General features: G+C 32.1%; 1 protein-coding gene across 1 annotated transcript in view; it reads left to right on the top strand.

The window, feature by feature from the left end:
* ATLIG4 (DNA ligase IV) overlaps nucleotides 1-7,982 on the top strand; it is a 38,237-nt gene extending 30,255 nt beyond the window's left edge. The window contains exons 13-27 of the mRNA XM_078582891.1: nucleotides 2,632-2,756; nucleotides 2,840-2,874; nucleotides 2,952-3,010; nucleotides 3,919-4,002; nucleotides 4,379-4,471; nucleotides 4,569-4,617; nucleotides 4,700-4,787; nucleotides 5,189-5,389; nucleotides 5,494-5,619; nucleotides 5,686-5,785; nucleotides 5,877-5,982; nucleotides 6,531-6,664; nucleotides 7,042-7,218; nucleotides 7,291-7,464; nucleotides 7,543-7,982. Of these exons, the coding sequence (XP_078439017.1) occupies nucleotides 2,632-2,756; nucleotides 2,840-2,874; nucleotides 2,952-3,010; nucleotides 3,919-4,002; nucleotides 4,379-4,471; nucleotides 4,569-4,617; nucleotides 4,700-4,787; nucleotides 5,189-5,389; nucleotides 5,494-5,619; nucleotides 5,686-5,785; nucleotides 5,877-5,982; nucleotides 6,531-6,664; nucleotides 7,042-7,218; nucleotides 7,291-7,464; nucleotides 7,543-7,771 (1,780 nt within the window). The 3' untranslated portion in view covers nucleotides 7,772-7,982. The remainder of the gene's footprint in view (nucleotides 1-2,631; nucleotides 2,757-2,839; nucleotides 2,875-2,951; nucleotides 3,011-3,918; nucleotides 4,003-4,378; nucleotides 4,472-4,568; nucleotides 4,618-4,699; nucleotides 4,788-5,188; nucleotides 5,390-5,493; nucleotides 5,620-5,685; nucleotides 5,786-5,876; nucleotides 5,983-6,530; nucleotides 6,665-7,041; nucleotides 7,219-7,290; nucleotides 7,465-7,542) is intronic.
* Nucleotides 7,983-25,234: the final 17,252 nt, after the last annotated feature.

Raw genomic sequence — 25,234 nt, 5'->3', positions numbered from 1 at the left:
GTGTTCCTGATACGACCCCCTGTCAATGGTAGACCCAAATACTTCATGGGTAGTATATCATTTGGCATCCCCAAGGCTCTGGAATACAGGGCTTCCTCATCTTGCGACAACCTAAAGTCAACAAAGGCTGACTAGGCGCAGTAAATGTGTAGCCCTGAACAATCCATGATTAGGTCCAGCAGTATGGATAGGTTCTTGGCCTCATTCTCAGAACCCTCCATGAAGAATGTGGTATTATCCGCGTATTGGGAAACTAGCGGTCTGAAATCCCTTCAACAGGCTGTTTATGCAAGCTTCTATAGTGCTTATGGCAAGGGCATCCATGGCCAAGACAAGGAGCAGTGGTGCTAGAGAGCATATTTGTTTAATCCCTTGTTGTTTTATCCCTCTTCAGACTGCCCATTCACCAGGACTGAAAAAAAGTGAGACATAACACATCTTTTAACCCCCCCAACCCATTCGTCTGGAAAGCCTTGAGGTCATAGAAATGTCCATACGAAGTCCTAGTCGAGGCAGTCATACGCCTTGGCAAAATCCACTTTCCATATAAACACATTTACCTTTGTTCTTTTTCGTGTCGTCTAATTTTCTGATGTAAGAACTGTGGCATCAACCAGCTGTTGTCCAGGAATAAAGATGGGTTGAAAAGGTCCTACCTAGTCTCCTGAATGGGTTGGTCAAGACCTTGGCTATGATAAGATAGATGGAATTGGATAATGCAATAAGCCGAAAATCTCCCACTCTAGTGCCACCTTGGCATTTTGGGAGCAACACTAAGTATGCACGGTTTATTCTTTCTAATCCAAAATTTTCATTGGCGAAACTCCACCATTGTGGACATTACCACTGTCTTGACTGTCGGTCAAAATACAAAATAAAAGAAAACTGTGAGGCCATCCGGCTCAGGGCTCCTTCGCTTAGTCCTTTGATGCTGGGTCGGAACTTTGTCTCTAACAAGGGACACACCAGTTCTTCCTGTTGTGCTGCACTCAACAGAGTTGCTCCTTGTCCACTTCACCTCCATTTATGTCTAGCCCCTTGCCAAGAGAAACTCTTAAAATGATCAGTCAGCGCTCTACCAACTGCATGGGCTACTACATACTCTTGGCTTCCAGCCTGCACCCTCAAAATTTGGTTGGTGTGCCTCCTCCCATTTGCCTTAAAATGAAAGAATTTGTCTCGAGCTCTGCCACCAATCCGTCTCCACCTTCTAATCTTCCTTTGTTAATGTCTCTCTATGGCAATGTCGTTCCCTTTCCTACTCTTGTGCTAGGATTCTAACATCCTTTAGGCTATCCAAGATCTTGATTTGGGCTAAGGCATTGGATCTTCTTCTCTTTCGCTTCTCCCTGATATGCCCCTCTTAAAATATGAGGATCACTGGATTTAGCCTCTACCAGAGATCTGATGCCTTCAAATCAGGATGGACGCTGTTGTACAAGCAGTGGTGATTTTTGCCTTTGCATGGTTTTAAGGACCACGGCCAGGGAGGGTGACCTTTTAAACCTTATGTGTACTTAAGAATCATTTTATTTATCAGATCGGGAGGGTCATTGCTTTTGTGTGATCTTCCCTATCTTTCTTAAAAGAAAACTCCACATTGGTCCCACATCATCTTGGTGGGTCCTCTACCACTCCATGTCCTGCGGCTTTAGGGCTCCCTTCTTGAGAGGGCTCTAAAATGTTCTGCCAAAGCTTCAGCTATTGCCCGTGACCCCACGATTTCTTAGTTCCCTACTTGTAACTTAAATATTTTTATTTGATCGTCTCCTTCTGTTTGCTGTGAGGTGAAAAAATCGAGTGTGGCGTCCACCTCCTTCAGCCTTGGTTGTCATGATCTTTGCCTCCACTCCATCTCCAACTTTTTATCACCCACTGCGACGGGTTCTCAGTACTTCTTTACTTCGTCTCCTCCTCTACTGTAAGGGTTCTTGTGTCCTCCAGACCATCTAACTGTTTTATGCTATCCAAAACCTTTGACCGTCTGTTTCTCTCCTCCCAAATGCGTTTCCGAACTCCGAGGAGATGAATTTGGAGCCCTTCCAATTTTAGAGCCAGTTTAGCTGTAACAGTACCCTGCATGGACTGGGATGACTACCATTTTTCCACTTCTTCATTGAAAGCCTGCTCCTGCAGCCCAGATCTGACCATCATGAAATTTGTAGACTGGCCATGACCCTGCAGCATCTGCCACACAATTGGGGAGTGATCAGACAAGCCTTGAGAGTGAGTGCACGTCCGCCATGGGGAATGGTTCCAGCAGCTCCAATGAGCATGGAAATCTGTCCTGTCGAGACCGCGTAAAAACTTACTATTGTTTTTGTCCCAGAATGAAATGGAAACTGACTCAAATATCTCTAATGACTCCCAAAGTGCCGACCTGATTGATTGATTACGAAGATGGAATATAAAACATTTTAGTATCTTTCCATTGTTTTTGGTCGATGCCTTTTTACTACCCTCTGGCATTCTCAAATTTATTATGATGCTCTTACAGTGTCACAACTTACTTCATTGTCCGAGTTTCTTTACCTGATGCGGTATCATCTAGATCAAAGCTATTGTTGTCTGCTTTTCAATTCTACAACTCTTAGTTGGTTATCTTGGTCTCTACTAAACTCGCTTTATCAGGGATGAAGGTGTTATTCTGAAAGATCTGGGTTCCAAGTGGGAACCCAGTGACCGAAGTGGAAAATGGCTGAAGCTGAAACCTGATTACATCCATGCGGGTGCAGATTTAGATGTCCTTATCATAGGTTTGCATTTGTGGTTTTGTAGAAACTTGATTAGCTTTCAATTTTTCTGCCAAAAAACTATATCATTTTTTTTTTCCCTCTAGGAGGATATTTTGGTTCTGGACGTCGAGGAGGGCAGGTAGACATCAAGTTACTTTTTGAGTCTTTCATTGGTAATTTTTAAGGGCTGAAACCTAACTTGTTGGTTGGTTGCAGGTTTCACAGTTTCTGATGGCCTTAGCTGATGGTTCTAAACCTGATAATCACCCAAGGCGGTATAGCACCACCTTTAGTTTGCTGGGAAGTGTCTTTCTTAGGCTTAGGACTCTCTTTTCCGTTTCATCCGTGACATCATGTCTTCATATACATGACACAGAAGTTGATCAACGAGCAGCTAAAGTATAGAAAAATTAGTATATTAAAGAATTTTCCTAGACTTCCATTCAGGAGATAGTGGTCATCGATTTATTGTTCCATCAGGTCATTGACAACATGGTCACTACTTGGTGTTGGGCATCAGTTACAGTTATAAAATTCTGATCATAATAATTGTTTTTTTATGGTTTTATTTCAAAGCAGTGTGTTAAGCCCATTTCAGTGATACTTATCTATCCATCTAATTTTCTCGAAGAAAGAATTTCATACCTGTTAATTCATGGTCCATTTTTAGTTCTTATCATGACTTCATAAAATGATATTTAGTTCTTGTTTTGCTTTGGTTTTGCTAAACCATTGGATTTTAGCTTTTGAATGTAAGCCATGAAAATTTTCATCGTGGTGAAGTAGAAAAGTAAGCTTAATCATACTTTTAAAATGTGAGATTTATTTTCCATGTCTTTAGGGTACATTAATATTTTTGGAAAAATACATAAGTCATGATCTTTTCTCCCCCTTTGAAGTTCTTTTGGTTGTGTTGATACTAAGAATGGAAAATAGAAAAATCTTTCCAGGTTAGAATCGTTTAGATTTGGATTGTGAGATAGCCTTGTGACTTCACTCCACCAGTTTTTTGTGCCAGACGATTAAGTTATCGACTTCTGTCCGCCAGATGTTGTACCTCTATGTCAGATAGCGACTTTATCTTTTCTTTCCCTCCTACTCTTGCCTATAAGGATTTTGATTACGTCAGATGGGATCATTTTAAATTCACTTTATAGCAGTGATAACTTCTTTCTCTTTCCAGATTCATCTCATTTTGTAGAGTTGGTTCTGGGCTATCTGATGAAGAACTTGATTCTCTCGTTGATAAGCTAAACCCATTTTTCAGGTACATTGGTCTTGTTTGTAATTTTTTATTTCAACTATCCTAATTTAGTTATTCTCCATTGAGTCCTTACGTCAGACCCCTTAAATCTTTGGATTGAAGTCTTTTTAATTCTTTGTGAACATGTTTTATAAAATTATGTTTAGTAGCTTCTAAAAATCATTCCTGTGATGAAAGCCTATCAACTTTGGAAGAAAAATTTATGTGAATTCAGGCAGAATGTAGATGAGAAAAATTAATTTGTATCAGGAGGGAGAGAGAGGAAGAGGGGAAGGGAGGGATTATGTGCCTTACGTTTCTTACATATTAAGGTAGTCAGGTCTCTCTGTTAACTGTTTGCCCCAAAAATTATATTTACTCATGTGGTCAAGGTTTACAGGAGAAACGAGTATCCAAAGAAAGCTCCACATTTCTTTGATGTTACCTACCATGCAAAGGAAAGACCAGATGTCTGGGTCGAAAGTCCTGACAGGTAATCACCGACGAATGTGTCTTAAACTCATGGTGGATGACATCCAATTCAAATGATACTGATGCTTTTTGTAAATTTTTGTTTTCAAAATTTTCAGATCTGTAATACTCTCTATCACCAGTGATGTTAGAACCATAAAGTCTGAGGTTTGATACTAATATTTCTTTTTCCAACAAGGATGAAAGGTGGATTCAACCTCAACGAAGATATCATATCTATCATTTTTAGGTGTTTGCAGCCCCATACAGCTTGAGATTCCCTCGAATTGATCGTGTAAGATATGATAAACCTTGGCATGAGTGCCTGGATGTCCAGTGTAAGTGATTTGCGAGTGGTACCCTTAATATTTCTCCTTATATATTTTTTGCGCCATTTAGCCAGGTTTGTGTGATAAATTAAGTCTGAGTTAGTGTTTGTGGACAATGATGAAAAACATCATCCAAACCCAGTTGTTATCATTGTCTCTTGTCATCTGATTGAGGGTAACAGAGAGTGATGAGAAGCAATGATGGGGGACAATCATTGTCGTTATCATGACTTTGAAAAAGAGACAATGACAATGATAACTTCATTATCATCATCCTGGTTAAGATGAATGACAAGGATGATGAGGACTCCTCATCACCTGCCATTGAATAATTTGGGCTACTGGTCTTTGGCTCTTAGAATTAGCTCTTCCTTTTTATAAGTTCAAACATTTGTTTCTTTCTGCCATAGCTTTCATTGACCTGGTACACTCGAGTAGTGGCACAATACGAATTACACAAGGACAAGGAAACGTTCATGAAGAGCCCCCAGAACGTGTAAAATCATTAAAAAGAGGGAGACATAAGTTTCATGTTGTTCCTTCTCACTTAGCTAAGACTGATGTCTCAGGCGTCAAAGAAGAAACACCGATCTTCACGCACATGATGTTTTGTATCCTTTTGTCTCTTTATGAGTTTCATGTTTGTAATTTTTTCTCTGAAATATTGTTACAATTTTTATGCTTTAATATGGTGAGAATTACTTAACGCGCTTAGATTTTGCTAATATTCCATCATCATCTACCTTGGAGGATTTTCACAAATTAGTGACCGAAAATGGAGGAAAATTCTCCATGAATCTGAATGATTCTGTCACTCATTGTGTTGCAGCTGAAAGAAAAGGTAGGGTTTATTTTTTGACGTGGACTTTGTTTTTATTGCTTTAAAAAACATGTGTTATGAACTCAGGGATCAAATATCAGGCTGCCATGCGACATGGTGATGTAATTCATTACTCCTGGATTTTGGACTGTTCTGCCCAAAAGCGTCTTCTCCATGTGCAACCTAAGTAAAATCTGCATCAAATTTGATCATTTTTACGTTTATTTTTTGTTTACCATTTGCCAAAACTAGAATCTGGTTTCCTCTTTGTTTGCAAGGTACTTGCTATTTATTTCGGACTCTTCCAAAAAGAAACTTCAAGAGGAGATGGACTTGTACTCTGATTACTACTATTGGGATATTGATTTGACGGATTTAAAACAGGTTTCCATTTCATCTTAGTGATGAACAGATGGATAGATTTTTAGAATATGCATTTTTATTTTTTTCATGGAGTGTAGTGCGAAAATGGAAATAGCAAGGATACATTCGACATTTTCAAAGAAATAATCGCAAACTTGTGGGCAATAATTCTGTTTTTGTTTGTGCTGGTATGCTATTCACCATATCTCAAATTTTTAGGATAATAAAAATAGCAAAATAACTTCGAATGCATTGGTATTTCCAATGCATTTTAAATAGCAAAAATTTAAATACTATATTTAAAATATAGTAATGTTTTTTTTATCAATAAATCGATGAAGTTTTTAAAATTAGTGCTTCAGAGATTTAGTGAATTTTTATTATTCACGGTGAAAACTGAAGTTTTTAAAATTAGTGCTTGAGAGATTTATGAATTTTTATTATTCATGATGAAGAACATTGTTCTTGCTGAATTGCTGAAAATGTAATCGTTTTGGTCTTTTTTTGTTCGTGTCTTCTATACTTGATAATAAAATATTTTACAACTCATTGCCTTTTTTCCTGGAAAGATGTTTGGCAACATGATCTCATCGAGGAAGTCTTTGGAAGTCACCCACTATGACGCAAAGTATTGGCCTTCAAAGAGATGGCGCCTGCTTCATGATTGCTACATGTTTTTTTACCAGGCTCCAGTACCTGACTGGTAAGATTACTTTTTCTCTATTTTCTTTTCCTTTTGGACCTCCACTTGTAGGGGTATTGAATCTGTATCCCTCTTCCCCCTTTCTGTCTATACAACGAATATACCTCTCGTCCATCCCATGCCTACCCCTCAGTCATATCTAACCATCACGTCCCCATTGATAATTTTATAAATCCTGCAGCTGCAAGACAGATAGATAAACATAAATAGATAGAAAGGGGACAAAAAACTAAACCAGAAAAAAATCTTTCTGGTCCCTTTGTCATGTGGAAAATACTTATCTTCTTTTTCTCTCACATCACATAAATGTAGCACCCATATCATGCCTTACCCAATTATCATATCCAACCATCACATCCATGTTCATGTGGGTGAAGGGATGAGGGTAGAAAGGTCATATCACAGCTTGGTGAGCGGCGTATGAAGCTTGAGGTCGCCTGGCATGGCGGCCAAATCAGCACCAATCTCTCGACAGCCACGCACTTGGTCTTAACTATGGCAGCTGCACAGCTTTCACCATCATCGGAGCAGCTGTTCTGGATGATTCATGACAGGTGGAAACTATGCATGATTTCCGGTTAAGTCATTTACTTTTTTGTTTCTAATTATGGGGATTGTTCTCTCAGCTTCTCGCCAATTGAGAGGCCACTCCTTCGACAGCTTCATGTAGTAGACATCCGTTGGCTCGAAGATTCTCTCACCTCTAGAACAAGGCTCTATGAGGAGACCTACTCCGTTAGACCCCAAACCATTGACTTTGATATTTTCAAGGTTAAAGAATCGATGGCGGGGAAGGCCAGGTACGATAGACTGTGCGATCCGTCTTAACAACGCCGATAAGCTTAACCGGAAATTATTTTATGCCTCTCTTTTTTCAGAGAAATGGAAGTTGGTTCTCTGAAAGACAAGGTTCAGAGGAAGCGGGAAGGTTCTGGAAGTGGTACTGCGACCCTTGCAAGGCCTCGCGATAGAACTCGTGCGAAGATTACAGAGGGAGAGGTGACAGAAGATACAGAGAAGGGACTCCAGGCTGGCAATGCCCAAGATGAGGACAAGAAGAAGGTTAGCTACAAGGAGATGGCAGCTCGGCTTCTCGAAGAGCTTTGATTGTCAGGTATTTTGATGGTTTTTTGGATCAAAATTTAGAGATTTATCATCATGGCAAGACACAAAGATAAAGTCTACCAACATTTTTCCTTCTCTCTATTTGGAATTGCAGTCAAACAACTTGTTGATAGAGGACTAGAGGGTATAAACCATTTTTGTTAAATGTATACATGTATAACTTTCTTCTTCTTTAGTGTGTTTCTCTCTCTTAGTGGATCTTTTTTTTTCCATTTTAACATTGGATTTCTACAATCGTAGAAGGTTCCCCTAAGTTTACCCATTTGACTATTGGATCCCCTTGCTATATATTAACTCTGGGCCTATCTCATTAACAGTTGTCATGCTTTTAAATAAATTTGAGTTTTTTTAGTGATGTTTAGGTATAATTGACAGCTCGGAATGATTGATATGGCATACCGTGACACTAGATGCATCATTACTATTAAATAATTTCTGATCAGGAAAGAATAAATTCATCATCCATTAATTGTAAAAAAGAGTATTCCCAACTTCATTTCTGGTTTGGTGAAATAAAATAAATCTTATTATTCTCAAAATCTTAAACAAATAAATAATAGGATTCTTCTCTGATAATTGTCAACCAGGTAGATCCACTTGGAAGAAAGGGTTGCATTATACATCAGCGCAGGCTTAAATTGCATTAGTTCGAAATTTGGCCAGATAAAATCCAAAATGCTTTAGGGTATAAAATTTGGAAAATGAGACGGATATTAATAAAAACAATGTCAGTTTTGAGTATGCTTTCTAACCTAAAATGTCCTATGTATTGATTAGAAATAATGTCAGGTGGGGGACACAGATTTCTAATTGAATTTGAGTTAAACTAGAATAATTGCATTGCCAAATAAGTGTTGTAACTTCAAAAAACTGATAAGTTACTAGGAGAAAAATCCTTGGAATATGGTTGATCATTGAGTGTGTTAGGTCGAAGCCCTACGGCCCCAGGACTTTTCAAACAGTTTTTCTACTGATTAAAAATATGAATGATTAAAATTATTCAATCATTTATTAAAATAATAAAATTGGACTTTTCAAACAGTTTTTAATTATTTATTAAAATTTCCATATAAAATAAGGTACTTTATTACATTGATTACCTTACTTTAATTTACTCGCTTTGGAAATTATTCAATAATATTTTTTTATACTATGAAAAATCTAATGTGATGTTAATAAACACAATAAGGAATCAATATTGTGTATTTAGATATTCCGATAAACTTTTTGTTCATTAATGATGTTTTTTTGGGTTCTGCAACCTTGAGCTGGATGAAAAAATTAGAATGATTCACGGTGGATGAATTAAATGGAAACATAACAGCATTGACAAAATAATGAAATCACCTTGGCATGGATTGCATCCGTGATTTCTTCGATCCTCGAATGATTCATGTGGAGATGATCATGTGTGTAGCCTCTAGAAGTATCTACATGATCCTCGACATGTCAAATCTCCTCATTCGCCTTGACAAGCTCTATTCACCCACTGTCATTGTCATTATGCCGCCCCGATCACATTGAGAATGGAGCGGAGGTATGGGAGAAGGGAAAAGAATGCAAAATCCCCTGAACAATTACTGCTAGGGTGAATTTTGTTCAGGGCCTTCCCTAAGTAGTATATTTCATAAAGACACCAAAACTTTGGGTATATATTCTAACGTCCTAAAGATCATTTTCATGTGACCCTCTAAGCCCATGTATCAGTCTAGTTAAAGACTCTAGCAACTCCATACCTTTATTGGACTTTGTAGTTAATTAACTATATTATCATATATATTAATTCATGTAAGATTGATTTAATCCGATTGATCAGTTGATTCTACAACCCGTGGGGTGTCAAGCTACACTTCGTGCTCTTGAAGATACAAAGGAGTGTGTATTGACTCACTTATGGAACCTGTTCCTTATCGGTAACTATGTACAACCTGTTCCTTATCTAGTTAAAGATACAAAGGAGTCCCTTATCCACTTGCCGCTCTTAAGACAACTTAGTTTTCAAGACTGAAGATTACTGCCTACGCATTAATCTTGATTTTGGGTGAATTTTGATGAATCTACAAGACTTAAACCAAGGCCAATCAGACGTCTACCATAGCATGGGTTAACTTGTAACACTAGGTCAAAGGGCCAAATGGATGAATTTTGACTCCAAAATTTTAGAACCCCTGAATTCGTATGCTTGCAAATATTTATGAACATGTAAAGTCAATTGATAGGTAAATTTAGTGGTCAAAGGTAGAAATCAATTTTTGGTTGAAATTGTATGAAATGATTTTCTATTTATTATCCGATAATCTATGATGATTTTAAGGATGAGTTGCACACAAAAAACATCCAAAATATATCTAGTTTGCAAATATAATATTTTCAGAAATTTTAGACCTATAATTTAATATTTATAATGGTAAATTTGTTGGATTAATTATTAAGTTTAATTAATTTTAATTAATTATTATCTTTACAGTTTTACCCTCAGAAGAAGTGTTCATTAGGTTGAGAAATGTAGGGACATTTTAGGCATAAATTCTATATCGATAAAAAAAAAAGAAACACAAAACGACGACGATCTTTTTAATCTGGCGATGCGAAGCACCACAGCGCAAAAGAAAACCTGATTTTGAGTGATATCTATGAACAGGAAGAAGATTGTTGAGTTGATTAATCAAGATCACTTCATGGAGTTGTGAAGTCTAGAATCAATTTGGGAAGCAGATCTATCCAGAAATCTGGAAATACAAATCGTCTGGAAGAACGTTTGGTGAGATCGATTTGTGTTTCTGATGAACGTCCTGATTGCAAGTTAGCCGAGGTAATTGAAGACAAAAGACCACATGCGGTGGCCCTGAGAGAGACCACACGCGGTGGCACTCGAACAAATTTGACATGGAATCAAGCCTCTGAATCACAACGAAGAGATCAAAATATCTGAATTATAATCTGAAATCTGATCAGATCAAGCAGACTCAGATAAAAAATTTGATCTTTATTTTCAGTTAGGTTAAGAAAAAAAATTAAAAAACAAAAAAATTGACATAATGAATACCTGGAATCATCTGACAAAGTGTCCTGAGATACAGCATTCTTCGACGATCGACGATCAATTTCTCGGTAATATTTTTCTGATTTATTATGGATTAAAAGTAGTTTCAAATACCTCCAAGTTAATTGGATTATATATATATGTATATATTTATATACATATATATATATATATATATGAGTGTTATTATATCTTTTGATCGTGAAACTAGACTCTAATTTTATATTGAATTCTTAAACTTTGAATTAAAATATCAGACCTGATTGAAGCCATCTGAGTTTAAATCAATTTCTGTCAATTTAATCTGCTTTATCTTAATTATTTAAATCACTATTTAAAATTTTCTCATGCTAAATTTAATCCATTGTCTAAAATTGATTCCTGAAATTTACTATAAAAATATCTTGAGGTCTCCTTCAATTTAGTATTTTTTTATTTGGTAAATTAATGGAAATTAACATCTGAAATCAAATTGAATTGCATATATTAGGTTTTTCCAAAATACAGATCTAGATTTTCTGAACATTTATTTGATATTATTAAAATCTGATTGATATTAGATGAAAATGTTCTACCTTGATTAAAACCACTTGATAAGAATTAAACTATAATCATGGTGCCTAATTTGGATGTCTCAGAATTGAATTGACTGGACTTGATTGAATTAAATTAAATTGACTTGAACTGAGTTAGATTGAATTGAATTAAAATTGGATTGAATCAAATAGGTATAAATTTAATTGGCTTAATAGAGTTTAAGGTTAATTGAAATCGGTTGATTCTGATTGAACAAGATTAATATTGATTCAACGTAAGTGATCAGTGCTTATTCATATTGTATAATTCATGTTCGTTTAAAATTAACAATGCAGGAAAGTCAATGCATATCTTGCACAAAAAAAGAAGGAAGAATACCAAAGGATTTGCATAAATCCTTCCAGGTTTGGGTTTATGTTTTAATGCATTTATGTTTTAAGCATTAACTGTTTTGTATGCAGGTAAACATGAGAAATTACTAAAATAGAAACAAGTTTGTATCAAAATTTTTGGTGAATAGGGTTGAGTTTGAGAATATTTGAAAGAGTGGAATTTGAGTTAACCTAATTTAATGAATTAAAATTTTTAAAAGGATAGCCTAATTCCCCCCCCCCCCCCCCCCCCAGAAAGATAAATCAAGAAGTTACTGCTTTAATAAATGCCACAACATGTTATAATCTTTAATGTCTAGATTGAGAGAAGCACTTATTTTTTATAAGCATTAAAAAATGCATCATTATGGCTCTAAATTATGGTGCAGAATGAGACTGGTTTCTTCCTTTGCATTAATAAAGAAAATATTATTTTGAAATTTTTTTATTTTATTTTCATGAAATACTCTAGAATGTATATCATACAAAAAAATTACGTTATGAAACATACCTAGCCCTTACCTACTCAATATTCCAGTATTTAAAGAAACTTTGGAGTGAAGGTAAGATCATTATCCATTAAATGAGGTAGTGTTCATATACTACAGTCACTCTCATATCTCATTTCCATATTTCTACCCTTTGATTTTTCAACCGCCACCTAACTCAACTAGATATCCTTACTATTTGGAAGTCCGATAAATGCTGGCTAAAATCAGGATCAACATTGTTTTATAAAGCACATTTTCACAAAAGGAATCTGTTTAAATTAATACTCATTCAACTAAAGATAGCCAAAATTATCAAGATGCAGCCCTTAAGAATTATCAATTTCCATAAAATCATTTCCCCTAACTAAACTTGAAGCACAACAATAACTTTTAAAAATATCATATAAATTTCATCACGTAAAAAGAAGCATGGTCCTAATCAATTATTAAAAAATACCAGTTTTATGAATACCAGTTTTCTAAAATTCAAAGTGAAAATTGTAGGTTAAAAAAGTAAGCTGAAGATTAAGCCTAAAGGGATGTTTTTTGATGTGTTTTGCTGAATGTGTTTTGATGAATGTTAAAAGGAATGCATGACTTAATAGGGGTTGTGATCAAGAACGATAGATCCACAGTCATTGGTTGACTGGTTATATGTGAAGATGAAATGTCATCTTGAGTTGTATTAAAAGGCTCCTAGGTTTGACGATATGGTGAAAAAAACAATATGATGTAACACTATTAAAATATTTGTGTGGATTCGACCAAATCTGATTAGTTTAAGGACTTTATCAAATTCTCAATTACTACCTTATGGTATTAAAGACTGAATTTTTTAGTGAGTTAATAAAGATTCAATACATGGATATATTACTATCAAGTGATAATATATTGATTAAAATGATGTATTAAACAGAACTGAAATGTCTAGAGTTTTTAAAAACTGAGGTTGTTGGCATGAGGGCTAGTTTTAATCTGAACATTTGAGAGGTTTTTTGAACTTATGGCAAAATAGTGGCCATAAAAGTTTAAAATTAAAAGGATTATGCTCTGATATTCTCTAATCATAATCAATGTACGAATGTTGGAATCTTGAAAAGTTAGCAGTATGCCTTTTCTGATTTATATAGTTTTGTTATATTCGTTGAAAGTCTCCCCTTCTTCTTGATTTCTGAAAATTCCAATTAAAAAACAAGAGAGGCCATTCACTCAATGAAGAAAATTTTGAGTACTTTTCAGCATTTCTTTTAGAGGATATTTTTTGCTTACATCAATTTTAGTTCAAATGATTTGAAATTGTGTTTTTTGTGCACAGGGTGATTCAAGATTCAATGGAAGACAGCTGACATCCAAATATCACTCATCCTTGAACCTTTTGATAATTTGGATAACTTTAATGTACATTTTACGTTGATTTTGAGATTTTTTTCAACTTATAACAAGTTTTTCACATTGATAAAGATCTATAAAAATTGGAACCTAATGTTTGGGTTGATTTTAAAAAAAGTTGCATGTTTTTAACTTTGATGAAGATGAATCAGGCCGTTGTCTAAGAATGGTGAAAGATTAATGTTCAGACACTGATTCAATTCAATTTTAAACTTGTTGTCTGAGATAACAGTTGTTTCTATGTGTGTTATAAGTCAATAGGTGTTTGAATCATAATGGTTTATTAATTAAGAATATATTTCATTTTTAAGCACCAAAGGTCAAACACGGATCAAAAATTTCATCCAAAGAGAAACATGAAGGAACATATGACTACAGGAAAGAGCGACCACAAATAGGGAGGTATTTCTGTAGGAAAGTCCTAATTAAAATAACTAATTATTATCTATTAATTAACCAATTTCTGATATGATGTTATGTTTCTTCTGAAGTACATGAAACTATGCCTTGTCTTGAATATTTACTTAAAGAGGCTGATTATAAACTAATTGTGGTTAATGAGAAACCCATTCTTTTCATAAGTATATTGTTCCTGTTAGAGCTTGGTGTTTGGTCAGGATAAGACTTTGGGGACCATGAGAATAATGGTTTCGGGGCCAGAGCAGAAAAGGCTACAGGGATAAGTTTTAGTAGGTCAAGTGCCTTCACTACATGGAAGACTTGGGGAGTAAATAATGACAGAGTTTCTTCAACTTTTTCCTGTTTACTTGGGGGGAATTCACACAAACACAGTTAGGGCACTTCAGCACCTCAGGACGAATACCCCTTGACAGTATTAAAGGTTAGCCTAACTCGTATAGAAAAATAATTGTGTTTTCATTTTCCTCTACCTCATTTCCTACAAAGAAAAATCCTAGGTTACATCTATGCAATATCTAAACATCTATGATCGACCTTACAAACATATATGATCCTCATTTTGGTCACAAAAATCATTTTTTAGTTTTAAATATTTGATCTGTTATCATCTCAGTACTCGCATGTCAATTTCACTAATATATTTCAAAACGACATCATCATGTCATAGATGTTATATATGATATCAAACTTGATGCCCTTTCCTGATTATCATATGACTCTTAAAATATGATTTTCAACATTTAAAAAGTATAAGAGTGTAATAAATTATTTCTTCTCTATATAAGCTCAAATAAAAAGTCATTGTTAAAGAAATTTCTTCATTAACAGAGTGTCTGAACACCTATAATAATTTATTCAAATAACTCTTAATTTAAGTTTCCTTCCACAAATTCTTCATTCAGAATTTCTGTACGAATGTCATGTTTAGAATATTTAGTCATAAAAATGATTGTCATTATTAGAATACATCAGACATTCGTATATAATTGCACACTGTTTATAACTTTCAATCTTTATTAAAGAATAAAGAGCTAAGAGCTACAGGACAATGAGTATGATTTCGATGATGCTGTGGATGTGGATCTACTTATCATCTTCTTAAACTTTATTATAAGCAGTTTAAATAGTCAATAAATATAACTAATTTTCTTGGATTACTTTAGGTAAGGCATGAATGGATTCCAAATTTTCATTATCAACTTAATACATTGATGATCATGAAAATGACAAAGCATTTCATATCTGCAAACACATAATTAATGTGTGAGTTTAGGGTCCACCTTGATTTCCACACTTGTTGACTTCTTTGCTACCATGAGGTTCATAAGATAATTGTCTTGCTTCTTTTGGAGACATCTATAATTTATGTCCTATGTAGAAATTTTTTTATTCTTCTTTGTCATCATCTTCACGACCTATATTTTTTAATCATCAGAATTGTGATTAGCAATTGTCCCACACGAAGAATTTGATTCATATTAAGGTTGGAAGTGAGAATGCAATATTGTTTGCTAAAATGGGTGTGTAATTTAATGGGTGATGTTTTGCTTCCGTTCATGTTCATTAGCATTGAACTCAGTTGAAATGAAGTTCACTTCTATTTAACTGCTCCAAGTAGTGCAAAATCAAGTCTGAGGATGAGGATTAGACTTCATTTGACCCTCAATTATTTTACGAAAATATTTTTGTTGTTCGTGATATTTTTTTTCACCAGAATTAGAATAAATAAAAATATGTATAATAATGCAAAGGCGAAATTATCATAATACATAATAATAAATTTCTCACCTAAACTTTTGAAGTCAATACGTTACGATAAAATAATCAAATGACCAACTAGGTACACTTATAGACTTCTCTGTTTTTGTGTTTCTTTGATTAAACGAGCTAGCAAATAAGCTTTTACTACATCAATGACACTTGCTCCCTTGCAAAGGCGTCATGTGACAAGCCACAGTTTTGGGTTAAAGAAAATCATTTTTGGCTCTGATTCGTGCTATAGTAATTTTCTAATTTTCTTTTGAAAGGGTAAGGATTGAATCCAATTGAAGAACAAAATGGGATAGAATTTTATAAAAATATATTATGATTCTTTGCTTTTTCACGATTTAAATAGAATCAAACATAAGAAAAAAACTTCAGTTTTTCTCATATATTTTCTTTTTAAACATATTATATGGTTTTTTAGAAAATTTGGGAATTTAGTGAAAATAATGGAATAATAAACCAATCAAAACTGTTTATATTTATCGATGGTTGGGAATTCAGCAGAAATTTATGTGGATGGTTGTGCTTGTCAGGGTACAAATCCTGGACGATGCACCTATGGGAGACCATTTTGATGGTGACATGTGATGTAATAAAGTTCTTGTAAAATTGTAGTAAAAAGTGGGATTCAAAAGTTTTTATGATGGCTGTACGTGGTGAAAAAGTTATAGGGAAAAGGCTGAAAAGTACTAAACAAAATACCTTATTTTACAAAAAACTTCTAGCACTTCCCCCTACTGCCAAGATATAAATTTTCTCCAAGAACCTGAATCACTAGGTGGCTAAAGATAATGACAAATAACCTGGTCCTTTTGATAGTAATTATGTTAATTCTTATGTAAATTTTGAATCAAGTTTTCAATAATCCACGTTATTGCAGCGAAAATAAATTATTACACTTTTATAATGAAGTCCTGATTTTCCCTATTTTTTGATTCTTCCAGAATTCTCTGACATCAAATTCATAAATAAGTTATTTTTACAATGCATAGTATGTATACATTTATTTACATATTTAGAGGGGTTTATAATATTTTTTAGACTGACATGATTGGTTACTTCATCTTTAATTCTTTTCTTTTTCCTTTTCTTTACTTCTGTACTTTTTGTTCTTTTGTTCTTCTTTCTCTGCTTCATCTTCTGCTTGATTTTTATTTTTGTTTTATTAGTGTTTAACTCTTCTTTTCATCCTCCGATATTCTTTTACTCTTCTTTTCTTTGAATTTTGTTTTTTATTCTTTTATTTTTTTCTTCTTTTCTCCTCTATCTTTTATATATATTTTTCTTTTTCTCTTTCTGGTTCTCCTTTCTTCTTATTTATCTTCATCTTCTTGTCTTTTTATTTTTAAATTATTTCTATCTTTTTATTCTTCTCATTTTATTTTATTCCTCTTTTTAGGTTCCGTACTTCTTGTTTTCATTATCCATTGCTGTTCTTCACTTTTTTGTCTTTTATGTTTGTTTATTTTTTTTTATCTTCTTTTCAGGTTTTATTCTTCTCTTTTTTTAGTGTTCTATGCTCCTTGTTTCCCACTTCTATTTTTCTTTTATTCTTGTTTTCATCCAAGATTCTTCCTCTTCTCTTTTTATTTTATTTTTCTCTTTTTATTTATTTTTCATTTTGTACTTTTTTTATTCCTCTTCTTTTCATTTTCTTTTTTTGGTCTTTTGTTATTGATATTTTTTATTCACAGTTCTTATTTTCTTATTCTGTGCTTTTTTGTTCTTGTTTTATTGTTCTTTTAATTTTATTTTCTTCTTGTTGTATTTCCATTTGTTCTTTGCACTCTTGTTTTTTCTCATCAATTCTTCTTTTCTTGTTGTCTTTTTATTTTCGTTTTATTTTCTTATTTTCTCTAATTTTACGTTTTTCCTGTCCTGCTATTATTCTTATTCTTATTTTTTTCTTTTTGTGATTTTTTTCCTTCTTCTTTCCATTTACTCTTGTTTTCGTCTTTCTTTATTCTTCTTGTTTTCTTATTTTCTTCCTCTTTTTTATTTCTTCTACTTTACTTTTATTTTTATTTAACTTTTCACTTTTTTGTTTTCTTATTATTTTTTATTATATTCTTTTTTTCGTCTTCGGTTTTTCTCTGAATTTTATTTATTTAGTTTTTATTCTCCTTCTCCTGTTCTTCTATTTCTATTTATTCTTCTTTTCATCCTTGTTGTTGTTCTCTTATTATTTTTATCTTATTTTCATCAGTGTTTTGCTGTTATATTCTTTTTATCTTCATCTTATGTTTTTTATCATTTTATATATTTTGGATTCTTCTCATTTTCTTATTATCTTATTTTATTGTTCTTTTCATCTTGTTTTCTTCTTCTTCTTCTCCTTTTCTTCTATTTTTATTTTATTGTTGTTCTTTTCTACATTACTCCTATTGTTTATTTTTCTTTTCTTGTTCTGGTTATTTTTTTATTCTATTCATTTTCCATTCTTGTTAATTTCCTATTATAATTTTTTTATTTTATTATTGCGTCCATCTTCCGTTCTTGTTTTAGTTTTTTTTTCATTTATTTTTTCTTGTTCTTGTCCTGTTCTTGAATTGATTTTATATTTCTTCTCATCACGTTTGTTTGTGTTCTCTTCTTTTTCTTAGATAATTTTTTATTCTTTTTTTCTTATTCTGTTCCTTATCTCTTCTTTTTATTCTATTCGTTTCCATTCTTTTTATTTTCCTTTTATTTTATTGTCATTTAACTATTTTTTTGAGGTTCTGTTCTTCTTTTAAATTCATTTTTTATTTGTCTTCTCATGTCTTTTATTTTTAATTTATTGTTCTTTTCGTCGTTTCTTATTGTTTTGTTTTAATTATCATATTTTTTGTTGTTCATTTTTTGTATTGTACTTATTCTCTTCATTTTATAATTTTGTTTTACTCATCTTCTCTTGTTATTGTATTTCTTTTTGTTGTTTTCGTCTTTCTTTTATTCTACTTTTAATATTTTTGTGTCTTCTGTTCTTCTTGTAGTTTATTTTCGTTCTTTTTTATTCTGTTCTTCTTGTTTTCAAATTTTCTTTTATTATGTTTGTCATGTTCCCTACTCTTGTACTGTTGTTATTTTTATCTCCCATGTTGTTTTTTCTGGTATTCTTGCTATGCTTTTTTTCTCTTGGTTTATTATTTATATTATTCTTTTTTCTTGATTCTTCCTTTTTTAATTTTTTTTTTTATTCTCATCGTCTTCTCCAGTTGTTTTCTTCTTTTCCCTTTGATTTATTCTTCTTTTCATGTCACACGATAGACATTATGGTTTACATTGCAGCACATAAGTTATTTTTTATTAGTCTATCCGAATTCATTTTGACTTTTTTTTTGACATTGACTATTAAACATGATTGGACTAGGAGTGAACCAGGGCCACAAAAGACTTGACCAACAACATACAGAACTTTAGGTAAAATTTAGATTGTTGCTAGAAATTGGGACCAGATTTGAAATAAATATAAAATGAACTATAAATGCATACATTGTCATATTTAATTTGACTTTATAGAAGATGTGATCTTTAGGGACACCATCCTAGAGGAATTATCTCCTAGAAGAGCCTTAATGGCTTAATGAGGCAAATGAAAATAAAACCTTAGATATTTAAGCAGTGATGGGTAACACAAGTTAATGAATTTATATTTTTTAAAAATTATCAATGAATTTATTGTAAAATAGAATATTGAGATTAAGACCTTGTTTCTCACATTGAGAGAAAGGTTAGGGAAAAAAGAATGTAAGAAATATGGGATTAAGGAGTATTTTCAATTACATGATGAATAACCTAATACTGGGAATCGTATGTAGGATGGACAAGAAAAATTCAGCATTATGAATCAACTCATGTTTTGAATTGAATAATATTAGTTTACCTTCATAATTAAGATAACTTCTGTATAATGATACCTTGGAGTGCGATGTGACTCCATAATCAGGTAAATCTATAAGACATGAAAGTAAGAAATGAAATAACTGAACATATTAAAATTTTCCAGGACAATCATATTATTCCTCACTTTGCTCCGTTGTCTCTAATTTTAGGTGTTGAGGTAGAGTAATGGAAATATGATTTTAATTTATGGTATTCTAAGTGATTACACATTAATAAAAGGATAATAAAAAAGAATACCTAAATTAATATATTATGGAAAGTCCCTTTGATGAATGACCTTGTATAAGTTTGTGCATAATAACTAGTTAAAGCAAATAATACAACATTATGAGACAGACGTATCAGAGGAAAAACGTATGGTGAAAATACCCAAGATGTTAAAATGTTAAAAGATAATAAAGGATCAAGGGGAATCCTACATGAATAATTAAGGTATCCATTGGCACATTGATTTGATTTATAATGGATAAAGCCTTTGAATCTAATTGATCAATTAAACTTTGGAGAATAGAATTTTTTACACTCTAAATGAATTTATTCTTGGTAAATGAATCTCCATGTGTTAATAATTTTAAAATGTTAAATAATATTGTAATTTCTCATACTCAAATTCGTAGAATTTGAAAATTTGGCAATAGGTCATGGTAGGATATTTCATAAAATAAAAGTACAAAGCCTCGATATGAATGAATAGTTGGTGTTGATTAAATACAATAAGATAAAAGTCTCACTCAAACTTTTTGCAATTATCTTAAAATTAGGCATAAATTATTAAATTAATGAAAAGGCTACTGTTAATGATAATATTTGGTGCTTATATAAATACTCAAAAACCCTCAATGTCCAATAATAATGTTTCATTATTCATGGGAACCATTTATGCTTTATTCATAAAATTTCCATGCTTTCATAAATAGACCTTAGATGGTTTGAATTCATTAAATGGGATTTTTAATTAATTAAATGGGATTTTAAATTATTATGAGGTGATGAATGCAGTGGGTATAAATAGATAAATTAGATGAGGAGAATAAACATTGGAAACTCATCTTTTTTTATTTCATGCAATAATATGTAATCCTCACATATAAAAAGTATAAGAAAAACAAAGAATTTTAGTAAATCAAGGGTAAAAATTCGAGTAAAATCATAGGGTTACTCGTGCAAAAGGAAAGAAACTATCACAAAAATGCACATAGTAAGCTGAAACAAGTGTATATAGTCGCATCCATCTAGGAATCTGAATTAATGACATCGTTTAAGGAGTTATGCTTTCCTAAATCCATATTAGCTGATTAAAATTTATATACATCTAACTTTAATGTGGATGTTAGATGAATTATAATCTAGATTCCAATTATTTCTAAATCATAACCTAGAGTTTGTTTTTCATTTTTTAAATTTTTTTCTAAAAACACTCTTAGTAACATTAGTATCATGTATATTTATGTAAAATTATTTACTTAGAGACTAGATCAGCAATGATACAAGGGATTATATTGAAGTAGAGGGCATGTTAAAGACTTGCTTTCATAAGTTGCCTTATTTGACATGCCTCACGGACCATACGTGACCTAATTAGTGCAATGTCACACTTTATTCAGGATAATGTAAAATTTTATTATTGGAAAGGAAAATAGTTCTGAATTGGAATGAATTGTTTTAAACTCAGATTTATTCATCTGTAACTTCCCATGTGCATCAATTTTTCAGGACAAGGGAAATCTAAGTGTTCGTGGCTTTATATTGGGAAAGTATTTGGGTGTATAAACTCTAAGATCTAAATACTTTTATTAAGGTTATCTACGAACACTAAGTCGGTTTAATAAGGCAATTCACACAGATATACACCTTAATTGTTCTCAACTTCTTGAACTTCGTTCTTGTATTTGCAGCAAGGCCAATGAAGCACCACATAATTTTTTATGCAATTAAAAGAGTGTGCATTATTCCTTAAAAGACAATTACGAAGATATTGATGCTCTTTCCACAAAGGGAAGCAAAATATTATTTATAGAATAAACTATGTCTCTATGGACAGAACATGCGGGGTCAAATTATATCTCTGTAGAGTTTTTAGTTTCTCCATATCGAATATTTTTTAAGAACTAATACTACAAAGTTTAAATTTTTTTAAAAATAAAGATAAAGAATATTCAAATATTCTAATCAGTTTTATATATTAGTGTTATGGTCTCAGGAATAGTTGTTGCCCTTGTAGTTTGGTAATTGTATTCACAGCCATACACATGAGGAACATCAGTTGTTTGACACCAGGCTTAATTATGAATAGTGGAAGATGGTAGTACTAAGCTTAATTATATTACATTGTACACATAATAGAGTAGAATGTAGATCAATAAGATGCATGTATAGATTAATGAAGTGCACATCAGTATAATTTAAACGAATGTATAAATCATTTTGATTACATTTAGTGTGGCATGTAACTATTGTAGACATTGCAATAAAATTAGGAGAGATAATTCATATAATCTCCCATTATTCCCTAACTCATGCTGTAGTTGAATAAAAATTAAAATCATTATTTTCCCATTTCCTTTATTTAGAATGAAAAAGAAATGATTCAAGTAGGGAGGGCAAGATACCAAATATATATAAAGATATGTATGACGAATTAAGATGTCATTTATGATTATTTCAGACTGATTTGTAATAATGATGTTTACACATAATTTTCCATTTTATATTATTAAATACCACTAAATAGGATAATATATGTGTGAAATGGTGAAAAATAAGATTCTGCTATCATCACCGAGTCATTTCATCTTCATGGATTTTAAGATATTTAATTTATTTTAAATATCCAATGTGTCTTTATCAATGAGTCTATCGAGTCAGAATAAATCTTTTAAAAATATCTCAGTTTTAAATTATTTTGGCATAAAGGATCGACAAAGTGGGCAGACTAATTGTCTTGGCTCAACAAGAAAATGCAGCAGTATATTTATCTATTTTAAATGTGTAGATTTGAATACTATGATATTATACATTTTTATGGATAAACATTGAATGATAATGTTGAACTAATTATTACCAATATTTTCCAGTTTTATTAATTTTGGATATGATTAGCTAACCCTACGTAAATTTATGAGGCCAAATAGGTGGTCATTCATATTGTACTGAGTTTTATTGACGCATACATGTTTGATGTAGGTTATAGGAAAATTTAATGATATATTCAATAAATAACAGGAAAAATAAACATTCACGTCGGATGGTAGGTACCACATCCAATTCAATTTTACACTCAGTTGTGTGGATCAATCTAAATCAGATCTCTATAGACAATCTTTATAACAATCAATGCTCTCTATTTCATTATAAATTATTTCTTTGGATGATTAAAAATAAGGGATGATATTGTCTAGGTTGGATTCTGTTTTTTTGTTCATTTCATTGGCTGAAAATAAATCTTGAATATGTGGCAAATGCTCATTAGATTTTATTCTCAACTCTTCATAAATTGTGTACTTCCCTCAAGTTATGTTTTAGCAAAAATACTGAGATATTAATCGTCCCCTTTCTTCTGAAAATGAATTTACTCTAATCTTTGTTAGCATAAAAAATTTGTGAACTTGTGATTTTTCTCTAGTTTATAATATATTTGAATATATGATACATTTTTCATCTGAAATCTGATTGAACTTATCATTTTTCTTTAATTTTAAATCTGGTTCAATGTATAATATTTCTTTAATTTGGAGTCTGATTCAAGACATAATATGCATTAAATATGTAATCTAATTAAATATAATATTTTAATTAAAAATTTCAATCTATTTAAATATATGATATTTTCTTATCATGGAATATGATTAATTGAGGTGAAGTATCAAATTTTCCCTTATATGAACAAGTAACTGTAATTATTTTTTTAATTGAATTTATCGATGATATATTAAACTTGTCTTGATATGTAATCATCACTTTTGGTTTTGATGCATTGTTGAATATAAGAAAGGCTCATATGTAATCATTACTGAATCTCGATTCAATTACAAATTTTTCGTTTTCTCTATAATTTTCATACAAAATATTTAATCCAAAGCAAAAAATTAAAGGAATCATTAAAAGCTGAAATTAATTTCAGCAATATTGTCTAAAGCAAAAAAAAGAATTTTATCAGTAAATTTTATTGCATTAGAACTTGGATCTTTCTGTAGGAAATGTTTTCTAGATTACCAAATAAAATGTTTATGCGCAAGTTTTTACTGCGTTAGAAATATGAATTTAGAGTACCAAATATGCATTTATCTTAATATTGTGATTGCATTAACAAAATTTACCCCCTTCTGCAAAATTTTCTACTGTATAATTTTTTTTCTCTCTCTAAATTTCACAGAAATAAAAGTTTTTAAGTCTCTATCTTCACTATTCTGCTCCAGGGAACTTCAAGTTTTTCTACAGTCATATGGAAGCAGTGAAATTTCAATATTTTTATGGAAGTTAAATCTTTCATGCAGTTTTGTACACCATGAAACTTTAACTTTCCTATGAATATTTTGTCAGCATTTAAGTCTAAATGTATTTTCCAACTTTATATCAATGCAGATTAGCCTATCATATTGATTCAAAACTTTATCTGAAATTGGACTCTACGAATCATTTTTCAAATTCCAGTGGTTGAACTACCCATACTATTAGAAATTATTTCTCTATGAAGCCATTGAAAATAGAATAATCTCTACATTAGGAAATAGTATATGAAAGTTATTTTTAATGAAATTTAACTAACATACTTTCAAAGGGGAAAACTATGAGATCTGTTGGAAGTGATTATGGCATCGAAAATTTCAGGTTGAGGCACCAAGGCTGCAAAGACCTATCTTTGAGAGCCGCAGATCAAGATTTGAGACAGTATCTTCAGAGGCTTGTTAACATCCATAGGAAGAAAGGAGGAGTTAAAGATGCTTGTGGAGGAGAACAGTCAAAGAGAAGAATTGAAGACACCCCCATTCTAGAGATCTTCAGATAGTGTTGTTAGCCGAGAGTGTGTCAAGTATTTATTGAATCTGTAACTTAGACAGTCTGTAACAGAGATATCTGGAGATCTATCTCCCCAATTGTGCTAAAACTTAAGGGGACTTTTATCTTTTTAACCTCTATCTATTCATATAATTGGATTAATTTATACAGGTCTTGAAGACATTAAAAAATAATTTTCAATCTTGTACCAACTCAATTAGCCTCAAAAAACACATCTTGATTGTGGAGTCTAAATTTCCATAGATATTATAGTGTTTCATATATTTCTATGCGACTTCTTTCTTCAATATTTACCAAGTCTGAACGCGTGTGCATTTCAACTATTTCTCTCTCTGAAGCTAGTTTAATTACTGCTTAAAATTTTGAATTCTTTCGTAACGTTTCTAGTTTTTTCTTGAATGTTTTAAAAATGCATGCACCTGCTGGATGCAGATGGTTTTATAATATTTCATGAATAAGAGCACTGCAATTCATTTTATAAAAAGATTAAAAATACTGTAGCATGTTGCTGACCAAAATTGATATC

The sequence above is a fragment of the Wolffia australiana genome, chromosome 11 (assembly GCF_029677425.1).
Source record: "Wolffia australiana isolate 7733 chromosome 11, ASM2967742v1".
Taxonomy (NCBI): domain Eukaryota; kingdom Viridiplantae; phylum Streptophyta; class Magnoliopsida; order Alismatales; family Araceae; genus Wolffia; species Wolffia australiana.
Note: the sequence above shows the minus strand (reverse complement) of the source record. Positions and strands in the feature narration are given on the sequence as shown.